This window comes from Enoplosus armatus, chromosome 15 (assembly GCF_043641665.1).
Source record: "Enoplosus armatus isolate fEnoArm2 chromosome 15, fEnoArm2.hap1, whole genome shotgun sequence".
Classification (NCBI taxonomy): domain Eukaryota; kingdom Metazoa; phylum Chordata; class Actinopteri; order Centrarchiformes; family Enoplosidae; genus Enoplosus; species Enoplosus armatus.
In genome coordinates, this window is record NC_092194.1 from 12,256,485 (window position 1) to 12,271,618 (window position 15,134).

General features: G+C 40.1%; 1 protein-coding gene across 4 annotated transcripts; it reads right to left on the reverse strand.

Moving 5' to 3' along the window:
• Positions 1 to 9,121: 9,121 nt before the first annotated feature.
• Positions 9,122 to 13,698, reverse strand: mtfr1l (mitochondrial fission regulator 1-like). 4 transcript variants are annotated; one of them, XM_070920794.1, is made up of 8 exons: positions 13,569 to 13,693; positions 12,800 to 12,960; positions 12,566 to 12,673; positions 12,338 to 12,447; positions 11,673 to 11,884; positions 10,278 to 10,662; positions 9,697 to 9,858; positions 9,122 to 9,529 (listed from the first exon to the last, which is right to left on the reverse strand). In XM_070920794.1, exons 2-7 carry the CDS (start codon positions 12,812 to 12,814, stop codon positions 9,741 to 9,743), a joined length of 948 nt encoding a protein of 315 aa, XP_070776895.1. In that variant the 5' UTR covers positions 12,815 to 12,960; positions 13,569 to 13,693; the 3' UTR covers positions 9,122 to 9,529; positions 9,697 to 9,740. The 4 variants fall into 4 exon arrangements, with proteins under 4 accessions (XP_070776895.1, XP_070776896.1, XP_070776897.1 ...); XM_070920795.1 differs by lacking the exon at positions 9,122 to 9,529 and having other exon boundaries at positions 9,627 to 9,858; positions 13,649 to 13,698; XM_070920796.1 differs by lacking the exon at positions 9,122 to 9,529 and having other exon boundaries at positions 9,627 to 9,858; positions 12,566 to 12,652.
• Positions 13,699 to 15,134: the final 1,436 nt, after the last annotated feature.

Below are 15,134 nucleotides of genomic sequence, written 5' to 3' on the forward strand. Positions count from 1 at the left end.
GCCTAGCATACAGACTGGAAACAAGAGGAAACAGCTAGCCTGGTTCTGTCCAAAGTAAAAAGAAATACACATGTGATCACCTCTAAAGCTCACTATTACAGTAACATGTTAGCCAAGCTTAAAAGACTTCCTGGAGACTCTGCTGGTTGCCTGGCAACCCCACAGTGACGACAAGACTCCACTCAAGAGGAGAGGGGTATCGATCTTCTCATCAAACTCTCAGAAGGAATGCAGTGTTGTTCCCAAAATATCGAACTCTTCCTTCAATCATCATCATTGAAATGTGTGTGTGGTGGTGTGTGTGTGCATGTGTTTGCTACATATATGTTTGTGTATGAACATGGCAGGGTGATATTAACACTCTAAAGGTTTTTAAATGCCACTTTGTCTCAGTATGTCTCTACTGATTCATGAATCAACACCTCTCAGGATCTCACACTTTAAAAGGTGTAAAACTGAGATGTTGAACATTAAGTCTGTTTTCCTCCCCGGACACTGACTGAAGTCCAGAGTACTGAAGGACAGAGTGCTGCTGTTCAGATTGGAGCATCATTCTTTCATGACTGTATTTGATCCAGTGACGCACTGCTGACCCCCTATGACCATGTAACTGGTCTCCAGCTGGTCGTTTCTAAGTCTTGGTGTGTGCCAGTAAGAGCTAATGAGACAGCAGAGGCTATAAACAGCACAGAACAGCAGCTGATCCTCTGCCTCTCTGAGAGCACCGCATCTCTCTGAGAGGAAAAGCGAGGCAGGTTGACCTACTGTCAGAGGTTTTGCTTTTATTAGTCTTGAACATGCTGCATATTTTAAAGTTGTTGGCGGGGGGTTTAGAATAAATGTATATTGGAATGATTGGCAATTGTTTGTGATCGCAGCATATTTTGCAAAATAAAAGAAAATTCCTTAAATACCTGAGGTGCCTGTTCCAGGAATCAAGTTTACTAAGTTATCTGGATAACTTTGCCAAGTTAAACCTAGAACTTGCTTTATAGTTATACTGCAAAGTGCACCCTTAGTTTTAACAAGCAACAGTCCATTAATCAATCAGTCAATCAATCAAATAATTCCTGCCAGAGAAACATGAAAAGTAGAATATTTTTATTTTTTAACAATTCATGCCAGTCCTTATGCTGTAAATTCAAATAATATTAAAATACATCCCCATGTTTAAAGGATGAGGCTGATGAAGCCCATTTCAGTAAGATGGACACCCACGTTTTAATCTCTTCACTCTCCTTGATCTTCACTGTTCTACTTATCTACTTTACAAATACAATTGATGTGACTATTTTCAGCCACAGAGTAATACACATTTGAAGTACTACTGAGTATTTTGGCAGTATAGGACGGTGTGCATGAGATTGACGCAATCTTAACGGCAGTGCCAGTGTTCATTGTAATGAAGAAAGATGTCTGCCACAGTGTGGACCATTGATGTGTCTTTAATAGTTTTTGGACAACAATGGAGGTCTATGGCACAGAGAAATAAGCTTGTATACACAGGGTCAATTCATTCTTAGTTTTGTTTTGTTTTTTAAGGAATTTGTTGCCAGAATAAAAAAATAAAGAACATAATCAGCCTCCACAGAGAGGTGTGTCTCTGAGACAATGTCTGTCCACCTTTTACTTTGGTTGACACACAGTCCAACTCAGCTCACATGGTACTGATGTCCCTCAAAGCCTACACTTGAAACAGGACAGCAGGACACATTTCATTTTCTGGTCTCATGACAGTTGCGAAGAGGAATGTATTAGTTACTATATATGAAGAATACTGGTCCAAAAGCCACCTTCTTAATGTTGTATTTTAACTAGAATTCATCAAACATGTATTGTATGTAGAAACACCAGTCTTTCATTCACACAGTTGGCCTGAAGTGTGATGTTTTATTTATACCATGAGTCAATTCAGCCAAGCAATCTGATTTATTAAAGATGGGTCCAAACCGTGCTGTTAATCCCCATAAAACATGGCTAGCTAGGCTTTATTGTTGTTGCCAGATTCCTGTAGTAACAAGGGAGCTAGTTAGCAGTTTCTCTGTTTCTCTTCTGTCTTTGATTCAGATGTATTTACACTATTATGAAGATACTTATTATACGCTTGAGGACACTCCTCACTGTATTTATGAGCACTTCTATGCTGCCAGTCAGATGCAATAGGGATGCAATACCCATAAGCACAATCTTTAAAGTGAAATGTGTGAATAATGACGACATATTCTGTGCTGCTTCCATATTCTGCTCTTGCCTTTAATCATATAAATCTGTTTTAATCATATATTTGGCACTAGTTGTTTCATCTCTGGTTGTAGACATTCAAGCCTCCAGATTTACCTATAAAGTCAGAATGTGACATGCTGAGGTTTGATGTACCTGGTGGTAAATCACAAATTACCTCACATTTTAAAATGGCTTATTTGCAGTCCCTGAAGGCCCCAGGGATATCATTTAGTAACACAGGTCCTGTAATTGTTCATTCAATCTAATTCATTTACCAATAACAGGCCATTTCAAGGAAACTCTTGTTGTCTTTCAATCTTTTCTTTGAATATGACGAGCTCAAATTTAATTGACCAAAATGTTAAGCAGACACCCATATCACCTGAGGCAGTGAGACACACACAGTATTTTTGAAATCCTCAACTACTATAAATACATATAGTGCATCACAAATGTATGTAAAGTAATTTTGTTTTTTCTACAGAAACTGCATCATTTTTGAGTGACTGCCACATAGGCCATGATACAGGGGTACCATCTGGAACTCAAACGGGCTCTTATCAATTTCTTATCAAAACATGACTGAGCTGCAGGAGGAAGAGAGTGAGGAGGAAAGACAATGTAGGCATCTTTTCTGTGGAAACTCTTATGTCTTTAAACAGACACAAACCTCAGATCATATTTGTGCTCAAAGTGCTTGCTCATGGTGGGAACTGTTGGGTCTCTGTAATAACATTATAAAGAGTCGGTCTAGACCTGCTCTATTTATAAAGTGTCATGAGATGACTTTTGTTGTGATTTGGCGCTATATAAATAAAATGTATTTACTTGATTTACCAAATTTTCTTTTAAAGTGATTATTCAGGATTCATGACCAGTAAAGCCAAACAAAGCTGACCATTTCCTGATGAGGCTTTTGAGATATTTTCCTACTACGGTAGCTGATGAATGCCAGTTGTCACCCATGAGGAGCTGGCAGCCTAAAACAAGGCCATGATGATGACTTGCTCCAATTAACAATGTAAAATGATGGATATGAACACACCACAGATATCTGGGTGCTGTGCTGTCCTAATACAGATCCCGTCAGCCTCATCTCTAATCCCTCCTCATTACGCCTTTTGCTTTTCCTTCACCTCATTTATCACTTCTTCTATCCTACTTGCCAAAGTTAAAGGAATATTTTGACATTTTGGGAAATATGCTTACTTGCTTTCCTGCTGGGACTTAGATGAGAAGATAACAGCCTTGAATAAAGACTGAACTTGGAAACAGCTAGCCCTTCTCTGTCAAAAGTAACAAAACACCAGCACAACACATTCTGTATGCTAATCTAAGCTAATAGGCTACTGTCTGACATGAGAGCGATGAGAGTGGTGGTATCGATCTTCTCATCTAACTCTCAGCAAGAAAGCAAATAAGCATATTTCCCAAAATGTCAAACTACTGTAATTCCTTAAGGCGCAGTATTAGGAAAGTGGTTCAAGAGGAATTTAGCACAAAATCAAAGGCAGATTAAGCAGAATTGAAGAGTTAATTTCATGTCTGATGTTTTATAGAATGACAGATATTTTAATCTGCTTAACAGGGAACATGTTGAGCTTAAACACAACACTGAACAAGCAGCAACAGGTTCACCACAGTGTTACAGTGAGAGGCAGCACAACACCGCACTTAAGTGCCATCAACAGTTCCACGTATGGACGCAATTTACTTTGCATCACAAAGCAATCATGTTTAGAGGGCAAACCCACTAATAAGACAGAAACACTATAAAGGCCCAAAAATAGAAACAACAGAGCAAATTCAATGGAGCTGCAGCCGCTCTTGTGGAGCTGTTCCTGTTGTGAGTCATAAGTGTTAGTTTTGTGTCTTGATGACGCGGGCGGATGCGTGGGTGGGAGCAACAGATGCATCGCTTGTGTTCCCCCAGACCCTTGTCATCCACTCAGTCTCGGCTTCATCTCATCAGCAGCTGGTTGTTGCTACGATACAAAATGGGAGATGACACTCGAACTGAACACGAAGACAAACACAAAAAAGCTGTTACGTTCTTACACATTCTGGGAAATCTTTTCTATTTCTGAAACAACTGAAATGTCTTGCCCACGGCAAGTTGGTGTGGAGTAAACCATTTAGCCATGAACACTTTTAGATAATAATGCAGTGGTTAAAATAGATCACATGTTTAGTACAGGGGCTTTTTCTGTCAAATGGATGATGAGACTTTGACAGTATTTGGATATTCAGCAGAGCTCTTGACTCTCAGGTTTACTCTCAGGAGGGCAGAGTTTGGGAGCTGTTTTGATCATCATGAAGCTTAGTGCACTCTTCCTCTGGTATTTCCTCTGGTATTTCCAAAGCTGAGTGCCATTCAGTCAAGAAAACTATGCAAAAAAGGGCACAACTTCATAACCACACTGAGGAAAGTATTTTCTAAACTCACTTGTGTTAAATGTACTAGTACCCAGATAGCAAAATGTGTAAATTCAGTGTTGAGTTATTGTTACATAGGTTGCTACGTGGTCTACTTTGAATCTATTGTATAAGGAAAAACTTTCCCACCAAAACACAAACATTACAGGGGGGTATGGACATATTTATTTTAAATAAAGAACTTCCTCACTGTGATGCATGCAACCTTTTAATATATATATATACACACATATATATATATATATATACACATATATATATATATATATATATATATAATTCATATGTAATGAGGAAAAAAAATCATATATATTGTATTTGTCTATCTGGGTAGCTACAAGTGTTATCTTGGGAAAACACATTTGTACTTCCAACTATTATTTTGAATTGGGAATGCTAATTCAGCATTTTAAGACATGAACCATGACTGGAGGCACTTCCTGTCACTCCCAAAAGGGTGCAAATATGCCAATAAATAATACCTACTGTGACATGTTTTCTGTAATGCCTGCTCTATAAGAGTGATAGCTACTGGAGTGATCAGTGCTCCCCTGGTTTCGCTTCAGCTCAGATGTAGTTCAGAATTACCTTCACATTAATCTGTCTGGCACATTTGTCAGACAGATTAATCAAAACCAAAAACCCTAACAATGATTCTGTCCAAAGTAAAACTTCTATCCATTTAGACAGCACAAGACAATTTTCCCTCCATGAAGGGAAACCAAAAAGCAATTCCTTTGATCATATTGCTCATGAAAGTAACAAATGGGCTTGAAACCTGACAGCCTCTGGGCAGCATTAGAAAAAACATCTAGGACATTGGAGGGAAGTTTCTGTTTCCAATGACAGGTCTACTTATGAAGAGCTTCCAGCAACATAAGCAGACACTGATAAAAAGCTCCTCTGGGGCTCAGGGAGATGGAGGAGCCACACTGACCACTCAGTATGACAGATAGTCTACCTGTTGGCGTGTTTGCTGCTTCACTGCCACTTATCATGGAGCGGGAACTTGGCTGGAGCTACTGCCCCATGTGGTGGGACGGGAGTTGGCCAAACCACAGAGGCACTGCAGAGGAGACACATCTCCAGGTGGGACAAAGTCGTTGTCTTGCAAGTCACAAAGTAAGTCTAAAATATTGGTGAGTCAAGTCTCATGTCAAGACCAACATATCCAAAGTCCTAAAGTTTGTGTTTCGAGTCAGTGTACCTACTAACATTAGCATGTTAGCATGCTAACAAACTAAGATGGCAAACACGGTAAAAACAATATATCAGCTAACATAAGCATTTAGCATTGTCATTGTGAGCATGTTTGCATGCTAATAAACTAAGATGGCAAATAAGGGTTTTTCACCGTGTTTACTATATTAGTGACTTGACTTAATTTGTGACTTGCAAGACAACGACTTTGTCCCACCTGGAGATGTGTCTCCTCAGCAGTGCCTATGTGGTTTGGCCAACTCCCGTCCCACCACATGGGGCAGTAGCTCCAGCCAAGTTCCCGCTCCATGATAAGTGGCAGTGAAGCAGCAAACACGCCAACAGGTAGACTATCTGTCATACTGAGTGGTCAGTGTGGTTCCTCCATCTCCCTGAGCCCCAGAGGAGCTTTTTGTCAATGTCTCCATATGTTGCTGGAAGCGCTTCATAAGTAGACCTGTCATTGGATTGATGTAATAAGCACTCAGTTGCTCAGTTGTCTCTGCCCAAACTGAAATGAAAGGCACACCTAACACTTTGATAAATGTTATAAATTCAAAATGTTTTTTCCTCTATTTGTTGCTAGCATAAACAGCAGTGTTTTCAGCTAGTATAACATTAGCATGTCAACATGCTCACAATGACAATGCTAAAATTCTGTTAGCTGATATACTGTTTACTTTATTTACCATCTTAGTTTTTAGCAGGCAAACATGCTCGTTGCAAGATGGTCTCTAGTTTTGCTTTAACATTTTCTCTACTCAAACAACAATAGTCATCTTATTGTGAGAGGCCAGGGAACCTCCTGCAACAAATGTCTATCAACCTGCTTTGAAATTCTTTTCACAAGTCTCATAGTGATAAAATTGTGTCAATGTCACTTTGAACTAAAGGCCTGTATTTATAGGTTTAACAGAGCCTAATTTTGACACTGAGCCCTACTAACTGAGCTCTCCACAGACTCCCTGTATCTAAAATAGGTAGGAAGTCCATCTTTGAGGTGCAGAGGGACAAAGTAGGCTAGGCCAAGGACTCTCACAGAAAATAGACTGTGACTCACTGAGGGGCTGTATCATCTTGGGAAAGAACAGGAAATGGGAAAGAATGTGGGTTAACAATAATCCACGAAATTACAGGCCCCCCGTGGTGTGATGAAGTGAAGAGGTACTACGTGTTATGACTGTCTGTCAGGTTTCCCACAGCTTCCAGGCACCTGGCTGTTTGTATCAGTGGTGGAACATAACTAAGCACATTTACTCTGTACTGTACAATGTACTAAGTGCTAAGATACTTGTACTTTGAGTATTTTCATTTTATGCTACTTCCCCTTTCCAACTATATTTCATAGTATAACATTGTGTTTTATTACTCCTTACTGCTACTAACTAATTTGTAGGTACGGATTTTACACATAACAAACAACATGGTGTCATTCTACATGATGAGTACTTTTACTGTTTATACTTTAAGTCAATTTTTCTGTTAACACTTAACTCTTTTACTTTAATAACATTTTGAATGCAAGCCTATTACTTGTAAAGTACTGGAGTACTTTTATACTATGGTGTTGCTACTTTTACTTAAGTAAAATATCAATACATCTAAGCCTATATCCCCATCCCACTTTGTACGCCTGCACTGCCCCCACGTGGTAATGACTGGCACTGCATGGTGATGCTAAAAATAAATTAAACTGTTCCCACAGAGAAAACGGTCAGTTTCAAAACACCAGCCAATCTTTATTTACAAGTCCTAACATGACAAAAAACAAACATACAGATGGTGGTGGTGGGCTCAACCCTACATGGAGGTATAATGGTGAGAAAACCTCAAACTGGACAAGAAAAACAATAGGAATTCAAAACAAAGTCTGTGAAAAAACTATCCTCTCAACTTATTATCAGGACTAGTGATGGCATTGGCAGAGTATGCTGCGTAAAGATCAACATCTCAAGTACAGACATTCAATTAATATATTTAAACTCGCACATAGTTTTCTCAGCTTGTCTGTTTGTACTTCATTACGTGGACCAAAGAGGAAATTAACTATTAAGATCACCAAACACAAGTTGAGGGCCAGTTCTAGCAAGACAAAACATACTTTAACTCCACTGCATACATCGACACACAGATGGGCACGTTCTTGTTCAATCCAAACAGATAACCTAGCAGTAACTTTTCACTCTGCAAAACTATGCTAAAGGTTTCACACCCATGTAGGCATAAACACGACGGATGAAAAGAGTAGGAGTGACGTGTGTGGTGGTTAAAGTATTTTCTTGTGAGGGGCTATTTTTAAGCAAACGTTCAGCAATACCACACACACAACTGGTTCTTAACATTGTCGTTCACTGTATGTTAGTGAGATGAAAATATGGGAATCTTAGTAAAGATGAGGATGGAGGGCACATTCAGGAAAGGGCAGGCAACGAGGGGCGTGCTGATTAAAACAAACCCATGGCACTTGAACCAATATGGGGATAAAAATCAGGCATTGGAACAGGCAATAGATCTGTGGTAAGGCGTCAACAAGAATATTCAGTGTTATCATCATGACTCATACAAGCATTTTACACATAGTTTTGGTCAAAACTCTGCATACATAATGACGTAAAAGCACTCTTACACATATCTCAGTTGTCTCTGCCCAAACTGAAATCACCTCTTTAATGTTGCGTCATTAAGAAACATCATAAAAGGTGGTTTCATTTACCAATTAGCACACGGTGAAAATTTGTATCTAAAAGACCTGCACACGCTTGCTTTTACTGGAAATACAAACAATGATAGGTGCACATTTCACTCACACACTTCATTAAGTATTCCTTGGATTTATACACCTCAAACTATATAATAAACATATTCTCGCTCCTTTCAGTTTGGGTTTCAAAATGAGTGTCCAGTGGTTTAGTGACTATCAATCTATATGTTAATCACAAAACAAGAGGACAGGCATAAGAGGTGCAGTGGAGCAAACAACATATAGTATATGATACTGTGCACATTTGCAAACTCAGCATTGTGATGCAAATATTAAACAGCAAAGATCTTAACTTATTTTTCCCACACACACTGATGCGCTACAGTACATCTCTGCATGTACACTAGATCAGTCTAATTTGTACATAAAATATTTTCAAGTATGTTAGAAGATTTCTTTACATAAATGAAAAAACAAACAAAAACCTGTTTATTTGCATCTCTTCTGTGGAAAATTCAAAAGGAAAAAAAGGACTCTTTTCATAGCAGGATGGATAAAAGTTTTTTTAAAGGGACATTCTTCAATTTAAGTCCAAAAACGTTATCATTGTTTGGATGTCAGCTGCTCCACAATGTGCTATAACATAATAAAAAAAGCAACTAAAATCAAAACAGCCCGGACACAGAGCCAGTTTCTGGACAGCAGTGGAACCAGTCTGCTGAGTCCTCATTTGAAATAAGTTTAAACATAAAAGCAGAGAAATAGACTGGATGCAATATGCGATGCAGTGATTATTGGTATTGAGAGTTGGCTGTTCCCCCTCACACTGCACCAGTGCTGTGAAGTTCACATTTGGTTTTAAATGTCCGGGACAAAGTGTTTTTTGTTCTAACTCTGGCAGACAGCTATTGCCTTGGGTCTGAGGAGCAAGGTTGTGGATCCATGGGTACATATTCCACAGGCAAAGGCCTAAAAATAATGAGGGAGAGAAAAAAACAACAACTAAGAACCCACAAGTGAGCTAAAACATTCTGCCACTGAATACATTACCAATGAGTTACCACCACATGCCTTCAAGGCTTAATTATATAAAACATAAAAAAACAAGCAACATCTGCTATCCAGTCCTGACTTACATGGAGCAGCACGATCGGGTATTGGTGATAAACACGAGATCAGGCTACTTCCGTTTCATAGCGGCAGTATCTTCTTCCTTCAGGACAAACTTTTTCCTCAGAGCTTCTGAAATCAGAGTGGCTGAGTCCTCCTCTCTGAGGGACGTACAGCCCCTGTTGTACCTGCAAGGACACCCACCAAAAAATTTAAAAACTAAGTAATTTAACAATTGTTCAGGGTCATCAAAATACTATGATTTACACTTTCTTGCAGAGAATTAGATGAGAAGATCGATATCACTCTCATGTCTGTATGGTAAGTATGACCCTATAGCCAGCAACTCTTAGCTTAGCATAAAGACTGGAAACGGGGGAAACAATTTGCAGTTTTTCAGGGGGTTATGTACTGGACAGTATCTTGGCCAGGCAGTGACTTCCTGGAGTCTCTGTTCACCATGACACCAAGACTCCAGGAGATGAGATATAATGTGTTAGTGAGCTGTAGAGGTGCTGATAGATTAAACTACTCCTCTAAGACAAACACAACAAATAAGCAAACTCATAATGAGCTTTGTAGAGTTCGGCACACTGAAACCTCTTACCTGTCTTTGCTCATCTTCATGCGGTTCATGTCCTTCAAGATGTCCATAACGTCGGCAAAGCTGGTGGACTTTGACAGCGACACTGTATCCTCCTCTGCCTCGCGGAAGTCCATGCTGGGCCTGTCAAGGTCAAAGGTCGCCGATGCCGTCATGCAAACGGGTGGCAGAGGGTCAGGGACCAGTTCTGACACCACAGAGACCACGTCTTTTTCATCTTCATCTTCCTCCTCCTCCTCTTCCTCCTCCTCCTCGGTGACATCACTGATGACAAAGGACGCGGCAGCCGTGGCGGCTGGCTGGTAGGGCGCCGTCTCAAAAGGTGCCATGGAGAAGCTCATACTTGTGTCGTCAGGGGAGAGCAGGTCAGGGGTCAGGGGGTTGGAACCTGAAAGAAAGAAGAAGAGCAGGGTAAATAAATTAGTAGCTCTGTAGTTGTTGTTGTTTAGTGAATGCCATTTCTATTTTTATCTGTCATTTCTAATGTAAATATGAAGTGTCCATATAGGTATGTTATTGTTGTTTTCAGTAGCTCTGCCCCCAGGTATTATTACATCTTAAGTGGAGTTCTATGGGAGAGTCTAAACTAAAATAAAAAAAATGTTATCTTAGCAATATGTGATTTCTTGGGTGGCCCGCCCGGGTAGATAAAATCCAAATATAATTTTTTTCCAATCAAGACGCGCAATTGTCATTTCATAATGCACACAGACCAGCAGACTTTAGAGTTTACCCGGGACGTTTTGGCAGTGCACCAGTTGTTGTCCAGCTGTAGCAACCGTTTACTGGTTAGTTACAGCGAAAATGGACAACGATTGATGTTAAAATGTATGCCAACATCGCTCAGCTGAAGTCACCTCTGTCTGTGGAAACACTTCAAACATGGCATTTACTACAGCATCAACTGAATGTGATAAAACTCGGGGGGGGGGGGGTTAAATCTGACAGTTGAAGTTCCTTGTGTGGCTCTTTTAAATAAAGTGTGTTTAAAATCAGTGGAAATACAATACATGTGAATACATGACATCCCTTTTGAAATTTGAGTGACGCCCAACTGCCACTGAACCGCAGAGATTATGTTTTGACGCTGACCTACAAACAGATGCCAAGACATTTTAGTAGCAAAGAGCTTTAGGAGAATCAGGGCAGCTGACTTGGCAACAAAAGGATCACAGGCACATGAAGACCATAACTCAGTGGTAAAACAGAGGATCAATAAAGCAATCTTAAATCTACACTCTAAGCATCTTTATGAATTATAGTCTTAAGTATCAACAAGGAGAGTGTCAAGTTAGATGTGTTACCAGTTCTCGCGTCCCTGTGTTTTTAATCACTATTCAAATCTACAGTGGATGAGTTTAAATTGTGTACACTGCAATTCTTGCTTTGGTTACCTACCAGAATCACTGGCCACAATCTTGGCGATCTGTGCACGGAGTCTGCTGAGCTCGTCCTGCAGGGCAGTAGTGCGGTTCAGTGCCGTCACCCCTGGCTTCCTAAGCCCCTCCATCCTTTTGCCCTCACGGCGAAAGTTGGGTACAGATGAGTTCCTGTGGAGCACCAGGAGAGGCGTGGGCCTCCATTCGTGTTTCAGAGGACGACTGTCACTCCTGAAAACAGAAGAGAGGGTGATCAGTGTTGTTGAACATAAACTTTTATTATATCAAATTTCATAGGGTTGAGTTCAGCTAAGTATGCTGCATGTCATCTGATGCCTCTCTTTCCCTCTACCTGCTCCTCAGAAAATGTTATATACTTTTCTGGCAGTTTATTACAGATACAGCCCAATCCAATAGCACTGCAATAAATTCCTATTTTTGTTGAGTTTATACTGTTCAGTTTTCACCACTACCTACGGCTGCAAAAATCAGCAGAGCTGAATCAACGCTTCTCTGACACAGTATCAACAAAAACAGAACACTATAACCTTGTATTGCATTTCTTTAGGCTGCACATGTGCACCTAATAACTTGGACGCTCATGATAATGCAGTTATGGAGTAGTGCCAAGTCACTACTCCACAGTCTGAGTGGTTTTCTCTTAGGGTGTGATGGGACACTTACCGCACTCTGGCATATGTCTCTTCTTCATCTGCAACGATCCAGGCTATGTCTGCCAAGGTAGGAACCATAGGGCCGTCCATAGGCCGAAGAGCGGGAAGACCCGGCAGTTCCTAATGCACAAGGACACAGGTTATTGTCGCATACAGAAGCATTTCTATTGCAATAATAGGGGGATATAATCAATAGATAAAAGGATAACATGCAGGACTTATGAGATCTGATATTTACCTGGAAACACGCCCTTTGTGGAGGTTTGAGTGGAAGAGTGGAACCTATTCTTCTCACAACACTACGGGTGGATCCATGAGGCTTATTCTGCCAGATAGGAATAACTTCCTGTACAGCATATATTAAAACACAGTCTCTACACAAAGTATAATACTTAGTATCAGTCCATAATTTACAATCCTGCACAATCATGCAGAGAAGAAGACACCATTGACAGTTAGGAAGAAAACTTACTGTTTCTGTTTCCATGGTGATAATGGGTCAGTCTCATTCGCTGGGAAGTTGCACACTTGGTGCTAGCAGTGGTTGAAGACGGAGCAGTTCAGTAAACAGATGCCATGTCAGTCCGACTACCAACTCTTGGGATATAAATGAGTGTTTAGTTACTGGAGCATCTGTTGAGAAAAACAAGTAAGAAGGAAGAGAACTTAAACACATCATTACATTAACACCAAATAGTGATTATCTAGTGGCACGCGGCAAACTAATCATTTTTTTATGACTAACTAGGAAAGTAACCTTTTATAGTAAGATCTCAAGCAAAATGCATGTGGTGGATACAGCTTCTGAATTTGAATTTGCTTCGTTTTCTTCATTTTGTATCATCAGAAATATATGATGTTACTAAGCTACTAGCTAATGTTGGTACAACTTTATCACCTCACCGTAATTAGATCAACATACGAAGGAGCAGTGCTAACGTCGCTAGCTAACTAACCAACGTCCTAAAAACAGCTACTGGTGTTAAACGGCATTGCTACCGGCTGATTTGAGTAACGTTACAGTTGATGAAACAACACGATGAACGCCGGAAAGATCGCATTAGTGCAGTGATTTGTGAATACATCTGGTCGGTTCATCGTTAGCCGGTAGCCCATTAACGTTACGGGTATCAAAAACACACACAGGGACCGTCAGTTAGCTTTAGCAGCACCAACAACGACCCCCTGGTTGACCCTCAAGTGAACACAAATACCACCAGTTTTCAGTCCGTTTCGCTTACCCTCACAAAATGCAATCAATGGTGCAAGAGCGCAATTTACGGTAGATTACGACTGTATCTGGGAAAGCAAACCCGTTTACTTATTTAAGCGAAGCAGCTTCTCCTCTGCGTCTTTCAGCCTGGAGTTATGTTGTCGTTCTTTAGGCCGGAAACCTGTGCCTCCCTTTCCTGCGATTTGATTGGCTGGAGCTCCATGTCAGAACTGGTACAAGAGCGCCCCCTAGATGTGGAGATGAGCAGTGCTGAGTACAGGATACTCAGTAAAGACATGTTAAATACTAAACTGTAACCCTGCTTTGCAAAAATGTATTATTAGCATCCACTGAATATGACAGGAATTCTTGCTCTAAATTAATTCTTTTTTTGTTATTTTGTCCTAATTTTATATTAATAAACAAAGCACTTTGCTGGTTGAATACTTGTTATATCTGTTCAATTATATTTATTATTAAAAATATTTAAAAAACGAAAACAAGATAAAAATTACAACAGCGGTTTTAGAGACAGAGAGGTAGCGATAATTCTACTGCCTTATTTGTTAAAATATCACAATGATATCGTGATATTATGATATTTTAAACCATTTAAGCTTAGACATGAATGAGCAGGGAAGGATTTCTTTGTGCTGCTACTTACGTTTCCCAATGTTACCTTTAAGTAAAACTAAATAAATATCCATTTGACCTCTCAGCAACAACTATAAGATGCTTCTGAAAATATCTCCATCTCCATTGCAAAAATATTAGTTTATAAACATCAAGGCACAGAAAAATATAAACGGGAAACGGGAAAGAAACAATGAGAAACAATAAAACACTTAATGATACAAACTTTAATAAACAACTCAAGAGTTGAAGGAGAAAGGGGTCCTGGCGGTCAAAGTATTTTCAGGTCTTCATGAGCTCTGAGGAGGAACTTGAGATAAGATGTCTAACAACACAAGATATATCACTCCTACCTACTTCCGCATTCGCTGTTGTCTGTCGGCCTGAGGGCGGGGGGGACTATCTTGACAATCGGCGCGACGGCTCTGTAAGCGCTGGGCGGAGCTTGAATATTGAACTTGTTACTGCTGTCTGCAGTGATATCATAACACTGCAATATGAAGACGCGCTCACATGACCGACACCCGTCTCCATCCCTGAACGAGACACAGGTCAGTAAAGATACTGCTCAGTTTATATGATGCTCCCATGAGCTCTTCATCTCTGTTGAGCGGCTGATGTAATATTTTTTTTCTGCCATAGCAGCAGTCTCGATCATTCTGTAATGTCGTCTAAAATGCTTACTTCCTCCACGATGATCATTGCATACCAAGCATTTACAGGAAGCAAATTGTGATTTTATTTTAACCATATGACTGAGTAATGTTAGGAGCTTTTGAAGGATGCAGGACTAAGCTAGGCTAATCCTGTTGCTGCTGTTAATTCAGACATGACTGACAAATCACCACCCAAAGGGATGTGTCATGAGTTGCCGAAATTAGGCTTTTGCTGGATGTAGCCAGATGCATTCCTGTGTCATGATGTCAACATAGTGTTAGGTCATGTCTAAATACTGCTGTGC

What these genes read in the sequence shown, in the direction of transcription:
- mtfr1l (XM_070920794.1), bottom strand. An exon ending in GAGACATATGCCAGAGTGCG is followed by an intron (nt 11,885 to 12,337) that starts GTAAGTGTCCCA and finishes TTCTGTTTTCAG; the next exon opens with GAGTGACAGTCGTCCTCTGA. An exon ending in GATTGTGGCCAGTGATTCTG is followed by an intron (nt 10,663 to 11,672) that starts GTAGGTAACCAA and finishes TCTTTCTTTCAG; the next exon opens with GTTCCAACCCCCTGACCCCT.